This window comes from Castor canadensis, chromosome 9, assembly GCF_047511655.1.
Source record: "Castor canadensis chromosome 9, mCasCan1.hap1v2, whole genome shotgun sequence".
NCBI lineage: Eukaryota > Metazoa > Chordata > Mammalia > Rodentia > Castoridae > Castor > Castor canadensis.
The window spans coordinates 92713669-92726301 of record NC_133394.1 but is presented as its reverse complement, the minus strand read 5'-3'; the positions used below and the strand labels follow the sequence as shown (position 1 = coordinate 92726301).

At 39.0% G+C, this 12633-nt stretch overlaps 1 protein-coding gene across 5 annotated transcripts in view; it reads left to right on the top strand.

Moving 5' to 3' along the window:
• The first annotated feature begins 11511 nt into the window (after positions 1-11511).
• Positions 11512-12633, top strand: part of Shroom3 (shroom family member 3) — a 308366-nt gene continuing 307244 nt past the window's right edge. For 2 of the 5 annotated variants that reach the window (XM_020183402.2, XM_074041945.1), the window contains exon 1: positions 11516-12459. In XM_020183402.2, coding sequence (XP_020038991.2) covers positions 12304-12459 — 156 coding nt within the window. In that variant the 5' untranslated portion in view covers positions 11516-12303. Of the gene's footprint in view, positions 12460-12633 lie in introns of all 5 variants that reach the window. The other 3 variants (XM_074041946.1, XM_074041961.1, XM_074041955.1) reach the window with 3 other exon arrangements.

Below are 12633 nucleotides of genomic sequence, written 5' to 3'. Positions count from 1 at the left end.
CGGCGGCGGCGGCGGGGCGGCTGCTCCTTGTCGGCGGCGGCGCCGGACGCTGCCCCGCCCTCACCCGCGCGCGGCCCGGCGGCGCTAGAACTCCGACCGCCGCCCGCTCGGCGCGACCGTTGGCGGCTCGGCACAGACGGCTGGGGAGGGGCTGGGGGCGGAGCCACTTGCCGCCGCGGGGCGGGGCCACTCGCGCGCAGACTCCGCGCCTAGAAGCTGTTGCCGGGGCAACCGAGCGCCCACTGCCCGCAGCCCGCAGCCCGACGCAGTGAAATCCTGTCAGCCCTGCGCCAGAACTCACCCGGACTCGGACCCCCACTTGTTCTCTCAGCCACTCGAAACCGCTCACTTCCCTTCTTCCGCCAGCGGGTCTCCGCCCTGTGCTCGCAGCTGTCCCCACGGCGACCTTCCCAGACCCTAACCAGCATGACCTCTCCCCGTCACCTGCACCCCAAGAGTCCAGCCCACTTGTGCGTTGCAGTCAGGCCTCCCTTCCCTCGGTCAGCCCACACTCCACCGCCCCGCGCCTTCGCACCCTTGACCTCAAGCGCAGGCGACCCCGCCTGTGCCCATGCGGTCCCTCAGCCCAGCCCGGGGTGTGTTTCGGTGTTCACACGTGTTCTCGGGGTGGCCGGCCCTTGTGCCTGCGGAGAGTTCTTTCCTCCGTTGAGCTTCAGTTACTGTCATTAACTCCAACCTAGAATGTACTAGATTTATGACACACACCCGGACCTCTCCGTGCCGCCCAATTAATTCGCAAATGGAAGGAATCCAGAAAGGCGACAGTCGGATGCATACAACCTGGGACGTTTAATTCTTTTTTTTTTTCTTCCCCGTTTTGAGACAATCTTACTATATAGCTCAGGCTGGATTTGAACTCGAGATCCCCCTGCCTTGGCCTAGGCAAATGTGATTTAAACTTTAAGAGACTACATACATATATGTCATGTTTATGATGTCTGAAATGCTTTTCTGGCATAATTTCAATAAATGCTTTTGCACTAAACAAAGTTCTATTCTTTCGTTTTATGTAATAATAGTTGTTTTCTCTTTTTCAGCTAGAAAAGTCTCGTATAGATAATTTCTATACGAGATAATTATCGTATAGATAATTTCTATAGCTAACATTTTGCAGATGGAAATACTAATGTTCCAAAAGTTAACTGCTTTGGTTCCTCTACTACCAAAGCTCAGACCAGGTTTGGGTTCATTACTCCTTTGCCACCCTTAAATTGACTGAGGCCTCTTAATTGCTTTCTACTGCCACTGCCATTTGGATTATATGAGGAAGGACACTGGTTCCTTTTGGGCAAGCTATAGCTTCTTTGTATCTTCCCTAGTGTCCAGCACAGGGTCTAGTCGAGTTGAAACCAATGAAGGGAGACACAGAACAACCCTAGACTTAGGAGTGGACTCTTACGAGTTCTTGGTGATCTGGGCCAGAAAAATGTATTTTTCCCTAACTACCACCATTTACGGGTATGTTGAGTCAATCAAGGCTCCCCCAAACCTCTGGCATCTTCAGCTCATTCTCAAACACATATCTAGAAAACTCTATCCACATGGCTCTGGTCACACCCCCAATCCACTCACCTACCTCCTCCAGTACTACAAATCTTTCTGCTCAGTTATTTTATCAATGAGACGTTCACAGACCACACTAGGAAATGGCATCCTAAAATCCCTAACCTCCTTACTCTGCCTCCATTACACTCATCCCCATCTGACATATTTGAACTTGGCTGTTTGTGCATGCATATCTTTCTCTAAACAAGGTAAGCTCCTCTAGGGTCCGGACTTCCTTTTGTCTCCTCCTCTGTCTCTAAAACCTACATATGGCAGTTGGCAAGTGCTTCAAATATGTGGAATGAATGAATGAATGAATGATGTTAAAGGAAGTCTGGGTCCCTTCCTTGATCTTTAAATTCCTTGGGTTTTTGGAAGGGTCCTTTTTCGGATTTTTTTTTTTTTTTGAGTGGGACTGGGGTTTGAACTCAGGGCTTCACACTTGCAAAGCAGGTGCTTTATGGTTTGAGCCATACCTCTAGTCCATTTTGCTCTGGTTATTTTGAAAGTGGGATCTCTCAAACTATTTGCCCAGAGCTGTCCTCAAATGGTGATCCTTTCCATCTCAGCCTCCCAAATAGCTAGGATTACAGCATGAGTCACCAACACCAGCTTAAATTCTTTATTTTACAAGCCAAGAAGCTGTTTTCAATTCAATACTTTAAAAGTACCATAAAGTAAAACTGTGAGACATTTCAAAATGCAAAGAATTTTTTAATAAAATCAGATGCACATTGCCTTTCATATGTATATGTGGTTTTAAATAGTTTTATGCTGTTCTAATTAACACATATCTTTTAAAGACTTCAAAAAGAAAAGGAAAGAGAACCTTTATCTGTCCAGGGTACAAATACAAAATGAGACACCAATGAAAATCATGTATTAGGTAACTAAAATATTTTTATGCTGTAAGAACTCACTTTTTGCTTTGATAGGAAAAAAGATACAAAGGAAAGTAATTACAAATTGCTTTCTTTCTGTCTAACCACAGACAGAACCTTTTACCTTTTAACTTAATATTTATGGTTTCATTCTTGTTAATATATTTGCGTCTCAGATGCCTCTGAACCAATAGATGGAATTTAAAGGTATGATAAAAAGCAATCTTTATTTGTGCTTAGTGTTTTATTGAAATTTGTAACAATATTACATAATGGAGAATTTGTTAATATTTCTAATCAATTTTTACATTAAAGTTTTGCTATAGGTGCCTGTATATCATGATAGATAGCTAACAGAATTAAATGCTAAGAAGAGAGGTGTAGGGGCTCATGCCTGCAATCCCAGTAATGAATCCAAACCTGGTCTGATCTTTGGTAGTAGATAAGGCAAGCCAGATAGCTTTTGAAGAATGTGCAAAATGCTAGCTATAGAGATTTTCTGAAGAAGTTTTTCTAACTGAAAAAGAGGAAACAACTATTATTTTATAATAGAATAGAATAGAGCTTTATTTGGTACAAAAGCACATATTAAAATTATACCAGAAAAGCATTTCAGACATCATAAACATGATGCATATGCAATCACTCAAAGTTTAATTCACAATTGCTTAGTTAAAAAAATCTTGATTCACACAACACAATGAATTTTGTAAATGATGATAATTAGGGAAAATATACTTTTACTTAGCATATAATGCAGATTATGTCAAATTACTTTAACCATTATGTTTCCTTTACAACTTAGACTTTAAAAGCCTTCACTTGTTAAAGATCTTCAAAACCAAATGCAATGCAAAACCAGACTTAACAGACTGGTCTGAATTTTGGGTATGAATATTTTCTCTTCCTGATTGTGGATTAAAATGCTATATTTTATGTCTTTACTTGGCAGCTGTATTTCCCCAGTGTCTGGCACAGAGCTGGATGCATAGAAGGATTCAATATACATTGTGAAGAGAACAAATGGCAAGTCATCTCTGATAATTTTTATAAGTAGACAGGACATAAAACATGAATGACCAGGAGCCAGTAATCCTAGCTACTTAAGAGACTGAGATGGGGAGGATGGCAGTTCAAGACCAGCTGAGGCAAATAGTTCGAAAGACCCCATCTCAGAATAATCAGAAAAAAAATGGACTGGAGGTGTGGTTCAAGCAGTAGAGAACCTGCTTTGTGAGTGAGAAGCCCTGAGTTCAAACCCCAGTCCCACACAAAAAAATTAATGACTCTGTAATTAATGCTCTGACATTGTTCTTTCTACCAAAGACTGAGAAGAGAACTATAATTAGAAAACCTTTTAATGACCCCGCATTAGAGTGAGGTAATGTGGGGTACAGTTCAATCACTGATTGCTATAGTCATGATGTATACGTGTGCAATACTACTTTTGACTTTTTCCTTTTATAGTGTTCTAAAGATGTATGTCTAAAATCTCTGCCAATTGTATGTCTAAAATCTCTGCCAAATACCTCTGTCAAATACTGTATTTTTTATAAAGTGAAATTTCTGCCATTTACAATTGAAAAATAAAATACCAAATATCAGTGACTAAGTCCCAAATGCATTTTATTAATCTAAAAAAGAAAACCTTATGAATTTAAAGAGTATTAAATGAATACAGTAGTTTGAGAAACTTGAATCTTTAATATTAAATATCCTATTCAGGAAATGTGATATGCTTTTTGATTTATTTGCATCTGGTTTTATGTATTTCAAAAAGATATATTTAATATGAAGTGTTATTTTTGTTTTATTCTGTTACATTTAAATTATCCATTGATCTATGTACTAATTTTGTATTCACCTATCTTACTAAATTCTTGTAAGTGGACATATCTAGTAAAGAACAAAGAAGCACTTGAAATTTACTTAATGCAATAATCTTGATAGCCACATCTCATATAGAGAATAGTATATTTTTATTAAGTTCACTGAACATGTATATAAACCCAATCTGGTATTTTGTCACAAATAAAACCTTAAGCAAGCAAAAACACCTGAATTCACTAAACACTTATTTATTGAGCACCAACTACATACATGACAAATTTATACATTAGTGTGTGTGTGGGACAGGTCATGAATAATCATCATGATTGTGAATAATCACCATGGCAGAATTAACACATTAGAAGGCTTAAGTGTTGCAGAGACAAGTAAAGCAGGGAAGGAGAGGAGTGTGGAATGTATGGAAATATACATAGGGCAGGGAAGGACCCCTCCAGGTGACAACGTATGAGCCAAACCTTGAAAGAGATGGAGGCAACCATGTGGCTCTCTGAGAAAGAATTTTCCCAGGAGGAACTGGAGTTATATTGTTAGGAACATTTCCTGGCAGAGTGGACTAAGAAGATGCGTAATTTCTAATTTGGGGTTTCTTTGGAAATTAAGTTTTGAAAGAAGGCTTTCGCATGCCATCCTAAATGCTAAAACAATTGATGTTTAAAAATTAACTTTCAACAGGCTATAGCAGCACACCTGTAATCCCAACACTTGGGAGGTGGAGGCATGGAGGCAGGAAGGTCATAAATTCAAGCTAGCCTGGGCGAGACCCTGTAAGAGCTGGGTATGATGTAGCTCAGTGGTAGAGCCCAAGGTCCTGAATTCGGTCCCCCAGCACAGAGAGAGAGAGAGAGAGAGAGAGAGAGAGAGAGAGAGAGAGAGAAACAGCTTTACTTTTCTTAAAAAAATTTTTTTTCATTTTAAATGCACTTTCAAGGTGATGACTTCTGACAAATGCATACACCCAGTAACCAGCACTCTAATCAAGATTTCTGTCTCTCCAGAAAATTCCCTTGTGTCCCCTTGTAGTTAGTCTCTCCCCCAACACTGATAGGAGTTTTTTAAAATATGTGTCAGTCAGGCATGATGGCACATACCTGTAGTCCCAGCTATTCAGGGGGCCACGGTGGGAGAACTACTTGAGCCCAGGAGTTCAAGATCAGACTGGGCAACATAGTAAGAGCCCATCTCAAAATGTTGCCAGTTACTCACTGAATAAAGGATTAATGTCCAGAATATATGAAGAGGTCTAAAAATTAAACACAAAAGAAAACAATCCAATCAATAAATGAGCAAATGAATGGAACAGTTCTCAAGAAAAGACGTACAAATAGCCAATAAATACATGAAGTGCTCAACATTCTTACTCATAAGGGAAATGCAAATCAAAACTGCCATGAGAATCCATCCCATCCCAGTAAGATTGGCTATCATGAAGAAAACAAACACAACAAATGCTAGTGAGGATATGGGAGAGAGGTAGGGGTCCAGGCCCTTTTACACTATGGGTAGGAATGTATATTGGTGGAGCTACTATGGAAATAAGTATGGAGGGTCCTCAAAAAATGAAAAATAGAACTATCATATGTTCTAGCTATAACTCTCTTGGATACATACATGATGGAATGTAAGTCAACATTCAGTAGAGGTATCTGCACATCCGTGTTTATTGCAACACTATTTCACAATAGCCAAGCTATAGAATCAGCCTAGGTGCCCAATAACAGATGAAGAAATAAAGAAAATGTGGTACATAGACACAATGGAGTTTTGTTCAGCCACAAATAAGAATGAAATTATGTTTGCAGGAAAATGTATAGAATTGGAAATCATAATGTGAGTAAGATAAGTCAAGCTCAGAAAGACAAATATCACAAGTTTTCTCTCATGTGGAGAATCTAGATCTAAAAACAATAATGACGATTGTACAAGGAGGACCAATGGGAGAAGGGAGGGGGGAAGGAGAGGGTAATGGATGAAAATGATCAAAGTACATTATATATGTTATGAAAATAGCATAATTAAACCCACTAAATACTATTTTAAAAAGAGGGGAAAGAGGAAGAGAGTTAAGAAAATGTAATAAAGGGGATGAATTTGATCAAAGTACATTATATGCATACAATTATATCAATACAATTAATTTATACTAGTAAAAAACTTAAAAAGACTGTCTCAAAACAAAATGAAAACACAAGGAAAAAATGCAAGTCAGTTTTTTAAAATGATAAACTCTTTTACAGAGGGATGAAAAGAGGTAGAAGTAAGAGACAAAAGCCAAGAACTTGTAAAATAAAGGCTTTGCTTCTGCCATGGAGGTCATGAGCCATTGTCACTGCTGTCTTTGAATCCAGCTTTTTCTTCCAAAGAACAGAAAATGTACCCTTTTTTTAAAAATTATTGTTTTATTATTCATATGCGCATACAAGGCTTGGGTCATTTCTTCCCCCTGCCCCCACCCCCTCCCTTACCACCCACTCCACCCCCTCCCTCTCCCCCCAACCCCTCGATACCCGGCAGAAACTATTTTGCCCTTATTTCTAATTTTGTTGAAGAGAGAGTATAAGCAATAATAGGAAGGAACAAGGGTTTTTGCTGGTTGAGATAAGGATAGCTATACAGGGACTTGACTCACATTAATTTCTTGTGCATGTGTGTTACCTTCTAGGTTAATTCTTTTTGATCTCACCTTTTCTCTAGTTCCTGGTCCCCTTTTCCTATTGGCCTCAGTTGCTTTTAAGGTATCTGCTTTAGTTTCTCTGCGTTAAGGGCAACAAATGCTAGCTAATTTTTTAGGTGTCTTACCTATCCTCACCCCTCCCTTGTGTGCTCTCGCTTTTATCATGTGCTCAAAGTCCAATCCCCTTGTGTGTTTGCCCTTGATCTAATGTCCGCATATGAGGGAGAACATATGATTTTTGGTCTTTTGGGCCAGGCTAACCTCACTGAGAATGATGTTCTCCAATTCCATCCATTTACCAGCGAATGATAACATTTCGTTCTTCTTCATGGCTGCATAAAATTCCATTGTATATAGATACCACATTTTCTTGAGCCATTCATCAGTAGTGGGGCATCTTGGTGTTTCCATAACTTGGCTATTGTGAATAGTGCCACAATAAACATGGGTGTGCAGGTGCCTCTGGAGTAACCTGTGTCACAGTCTTTTGGGTATATCCCCAAGAGTGGTATTGCTGGATCAAATGGTAGATCAATGTTTAGCTTTTTAAGTAGCCTCCAAATTTTTTTGCAGAGTGGTTGTACTAGTTTACATTCCCACCAACAGTGTAAGAGGGTTCCTTTTTCCCCACATCCTCGCCAACACCAGTTGTTGGTGGTGTTGCTAATGATGGCTATTCTAACAGGGGTGAGGTGGAATCTTAGTGTGATTTTAATTTGCATTTCCTTTATTGCTAGAGATGGTGAGCAGAAAATGTACCCTTTATCACAGCCATCTTAACACTGTTGATTTTGCCCAGCTATATTCCCATGAAGATACTTTACTTCTCAGCTAGGAAGTAAACAATGAAAGCTTTTGAATATTTTTTACCAGCTTTTTGAAATAATAATTTACTTTATAATTTTATCATAGTTATGGATTGTCAGATAGTAAGTATATGCCTTCAAGCATTAAAATTATTTGTTTTTTAATGCATCTAACAATTTTGTAACATTCACCTATAACCATGTCCACCAAGGTTAAGTAATGAATAATGAACTGATTAATTATAGTATCATATTTTATATTTCTTTATCTTTTTTTTCCAGTGCTGGAAATCAAACCCAAGGCCTCATGCATGCTAAGCAAGCACTCTATCACTGAGCTGCATCCACACCCCCAATTTACCTTTTACAAGTGCTTTTTAAAAAACTTTTCTTAACTTTTTTTATTGTGGTAAAATATACATAACATAAAATTTACCATTTTAAATCTATAGTTCACAATGGCATTCATGTTTGGTTTTGTTTTTCACACATTCACACTGTTGTGCAACCATGACCACCATCAATCTCAGACATTTTTTATCTTCCCAAACCAAAACTTTGTACCCACCAAACATTACCTCCCCATTCCCTCTTTCCTTATTCCTGCAACCACCACTCTACTTTTCAGTCCTATGAATTTGTCTATTCTAGGTAACTCATTTAAGTGGAGTCATACAATGTTTGTTCTTTTTATTATTTAGTTATTTTTAAAATAATATTTGTTCTTCACTTGATAAAATATCTTCAGGGTTTGTTCATGTAAAATGTGTCAGAATTTCATTCCTTTTTAAGACTGAATAACATTTAATTGTGTGTATACACTGAATTTTCGTTATCTATTCATCTGTTCATGGAATCTGAGTTTTTAAAAAAATTAACTGTATTGAAGTATAATTTTCATTCAGTAAACTGCATCTATGTACAGTGGACCCTAAACTTGTGAAACTATTATCTCAATTAAGACAGAACATTTTGATAATTTCCACCCAAAAGATATGAATTGAATAGGTTGTGATCATTTTGTGACAACCCTTATGACAGCTGGTGGGGCAGATGCTATGAATTGCACACCCAACATCTATTTTCCCTTGCTCATTCTCCCAGTTCTTCTGGAGTATTCAACACAGCATTGTCCAGCGCCCTTGGGTCAGGGAAAGTTCTAGCAGGAAGATCCTGATTACTCTCAGCTAATGTTTGTACTTTCATACTTCCAAGCAATTGCTTTGAGAGGTGTATCTTACGTCCCTGCATTCAGAGGAAAAGTTTTCAGTCTTCAAAAGACCCGTGAAGTCCTAACTCTTTTCTCCTCTGAAAACTGCAAAGTAAGATTGAATTGTGTATTTGGGATTGTTCTGAGGCATTTTAAACAGACAGATTAAATAATCTTCCAATTTGTCTACAATGACTTTAATGATTATTTAGAGAGCCAGAAAAGCCACTAGATGTCACTCTGGCTTTATTTTCAGAGACAATGTCAGGATCGGTTCAGTCTTTTAAATATTAAATTCAGAAGCATTTAAAAAATCCAATAGGTTGAAAATCATATTTGAAATGTTAGCAAAGATACTGGGGGTATAGCTTACTGGTGGAACGCATGCTAAGCATGTATGAGATCCTGGGAACCTCACAGAAAACATCTCCCCCAGGGGAAAAAAAAAAAGAAAGAAAATGTTAGCAAAAAAAAAAAGAGAAAAGGATTAGGGAATACTATGTAAAATTAAAATCAATAAATGAGAATTCTGAAAAGAACAAGTACGAATTTTCTAAAACATCGAAACAATGATTAGGCATATCAATTTAAGTTAAATTGTTCACTAAATATTTTTGGTAATAATATGTTTCATCAGTCTACAAACACTGGGTTCATATTCTTCACTGCTTACCTTTTTGTTTCCTTTTGTTTTTGTTTTTTGGAGACAGGGTTTCACTGGGTAACCCAGGGTGGCCTCCAACTTGCTATGTAGACTGGGCTGGCCTGCCTCAATCTCCCCAGTGCTGTGATTATAGATGTGTGCCACCATGGCAGAATCTACTGCTTATTTCTTACTTTCTTTGCCTTTTATATTCGGCTTCATTACATTTTTATACTTATTTATAAAATTGTGTATATCTATGATATACAAATATGATGATTCACAGATGTATGTATATGTTATGGAACAGCTAAATCAACTTAATGTACATCCACTACTTCTAACTTTTTGTCGTTAGTGGTAGTGAAAGCATTTAAAAATCTAGTTTTAGCAATTTAAGCGCACAATACATTTTTTGTTTTGTTTTTGAAACAGGGTCTCACTATGTAGTCCAGGCCAGCTGGAATTTACAATGACAATACATTGTTTTCTCTGTAGTTACCATGGTTACAATGGTTCTCTTGAATTTATTTCTTGTAACTGAAATTTTGTATAGCTTCATAACTTTTAATATTAAATGTTAATTATGTAAAATCTCAGTTTTACAAAGTGTATTTGAAGCAAAGCCATGAGAGCCACAAAAATAATTTTTCAGAAACAAAAGGCTATATATTTACTTTAAATTTTTATTTGAAAATAAAACATTGTTGATCCATTTCTTTGGATAATGGAGTGAAAGGAAAGCCAGTGTTTCTTTTCTAAAAAATTATTTATTGTTTTGAGACAGGATCTCGCTATGCAGCTCAGATTGACCTCGAACTTGAGATCCTCCTGCCTCAGCCTCTCCAGTAGCTAGGAGAATACACACTTCTACCACACCCAATTTTTCTTTTATTCTTTATAAATTAGGCTCATAAAAATAAGAATTGACTTTTTTGGCATTGAGTCCTCCAGGTGAAGTTACTACTGAAAAATCAAATAACACACGCCATGTGCTGTACATTAAATATAGTTTTATTTGCTTCACTACATCAGTTTTTCATTAGGTGTAAGTACAAACACCAAAATCAAATTATTACCCTCCCACAGTAATTTTTAACATTAGTTCCCAAAATGAATTCCATATTATCACATATTTAAACAGGAAAAGTTTTGATAAACATGTTCCTTGGAAATAATTCTAATAACTTAGGCTTCTGGGTAAAAGATTTTGTATTGTTCAAATTTTGAATAAAAAGTGGTAATATTAAATGTTATGTAATATCGTTACAAGTCATATTGATAACCTAAAATCAGTACAACACTCAGCTACAAATGCCTAGTATGTACAAGCATCAAGTATTTCTTTTGTTTAAAGAATGGATAGAAACAATGTTGGAGTCGATAACAGCTAAGATATAGACCCAAGCAAGCCTGCCTTGAGTTTGCATTGAGTCAAACAAGCGGAAATATGACTGGGAAGTTCGATTTCAAGATGAGAGGCTGGTCATACATTACACGTGGTATTTTCTTCTAATGAAATAAATAAGCCCTGGTGCCACCACCTTGACACTTAAAATATTTACCCAAACCACTTAGACACTGCACCCACGACAGAATTGCCTGGAGGGCTTTAAAAAAATACCAAGGCCTGCCTCTCACTCTCAGAAGTTCTGCTTTAATTAGGACCAGGCAGACTCTTCAAGTAAACTAGTTTCTGGCCCTAGGTAATTAGCCATCTGTATGGTATTTTCAACCTTCCACGTTTTTATCAAGCGTAAGATTGTTTTGATTGGCAGGTCTTTGTGGGGAGCTAAATTCTGCAGAGCTGCGCGTACTGTGCAGAAAGGTCGCAGCGCCTCTCCGCCCAATTCACTTGCCTCTCTGCCTTTCCTTTCTTCCAGCGCAGGCCCAGCCGCTGTGGCTCAAACAGCAGAGCTGATCATCATTGAAAACAGCAGAAAGAACTGAGCTGCCTCCTTGCTATGTTTTTCCTATGGAGAACTGATGCTTTTTTCTTTTTTCTTTCCATTTTCTCTACATCTTGCAAGATCTTTTCTCCCTGAAAAGCCAACGCTGAACTTTGCTGACCAAAAAGAGTAAAAAGTTTCAGCCGAGCCTCTGGGTGCCTTAAGGACACGTTAAGAAATTCTGAAGTCAGTCCAAGCCTAGTAAGTGCTGGCTTTCTTTTAAAGCTACTCCTGAGCAGGGAGGAGGCTATTGTGATGGTAAGTTTCACTTGAAGAGGGAGGAAGGGTTGATGATCAATCAAAACTGAGGTATGTCCTTGAGTTTCTGCCATTTTCCTCCTAGATGGTGAGAAGCTTTTAAATTTCCTCTGTAAATCCTACAGAAAAGGGTTTGGCTTGTGCATGTGTAAGACAAAAGCAATCTTCGGAGTGACCTTGGGAGAAGCATCTGCAAACGCAGGGGACAGATCAACACCACTGGGGGCTTCCGAGAGACCCCGAATTCCGGGAGGAGGATTTACACTAGAGATGTGGCGGTGAAGCGTCCCTGGGGTCCGGCACCAAGGCACGAAGCGAGGAAGAGCATCGCGTGTCGGGAAGAATTGGTTTCTCCCAGCCGGTCTCCTGGCCGGCGTGGGGCGTGACGCATGGGGTAACTTGCGCGGGAGGAGTGCAGCTTGCTTGCATCTGCTGCTTTTACCCTGAAGTCCAGGACCATGTGCTGACATGATGAGGGCCACCGAGAACCTGGGCGAGGCCCGCGCCCCGCTGACCCCCGAGAGAAGGTACATTTACCTGGAAACCTTCCTGGAGGGAGGGGCTCCCTGGGGCTTCACCCTGAGAGGTGGCCTGGAGCACGGAGAGCCCTTAATTATCTCCAAGGTAGGTGACTCTTCCTTGTTTCCGTGGGATCTTTATTCCAGTTGGGTGGGTTTTTTTTTTTTTTCTCTTTCTTTTTCTAACCCCCCCACCCCCAACTTGTCAACTTTTGGCAGATTTGTCAAAAAATGCAAAGTAATTCTGAGGATTGCCTGTTACTTAATTTTGCTCTTTTAT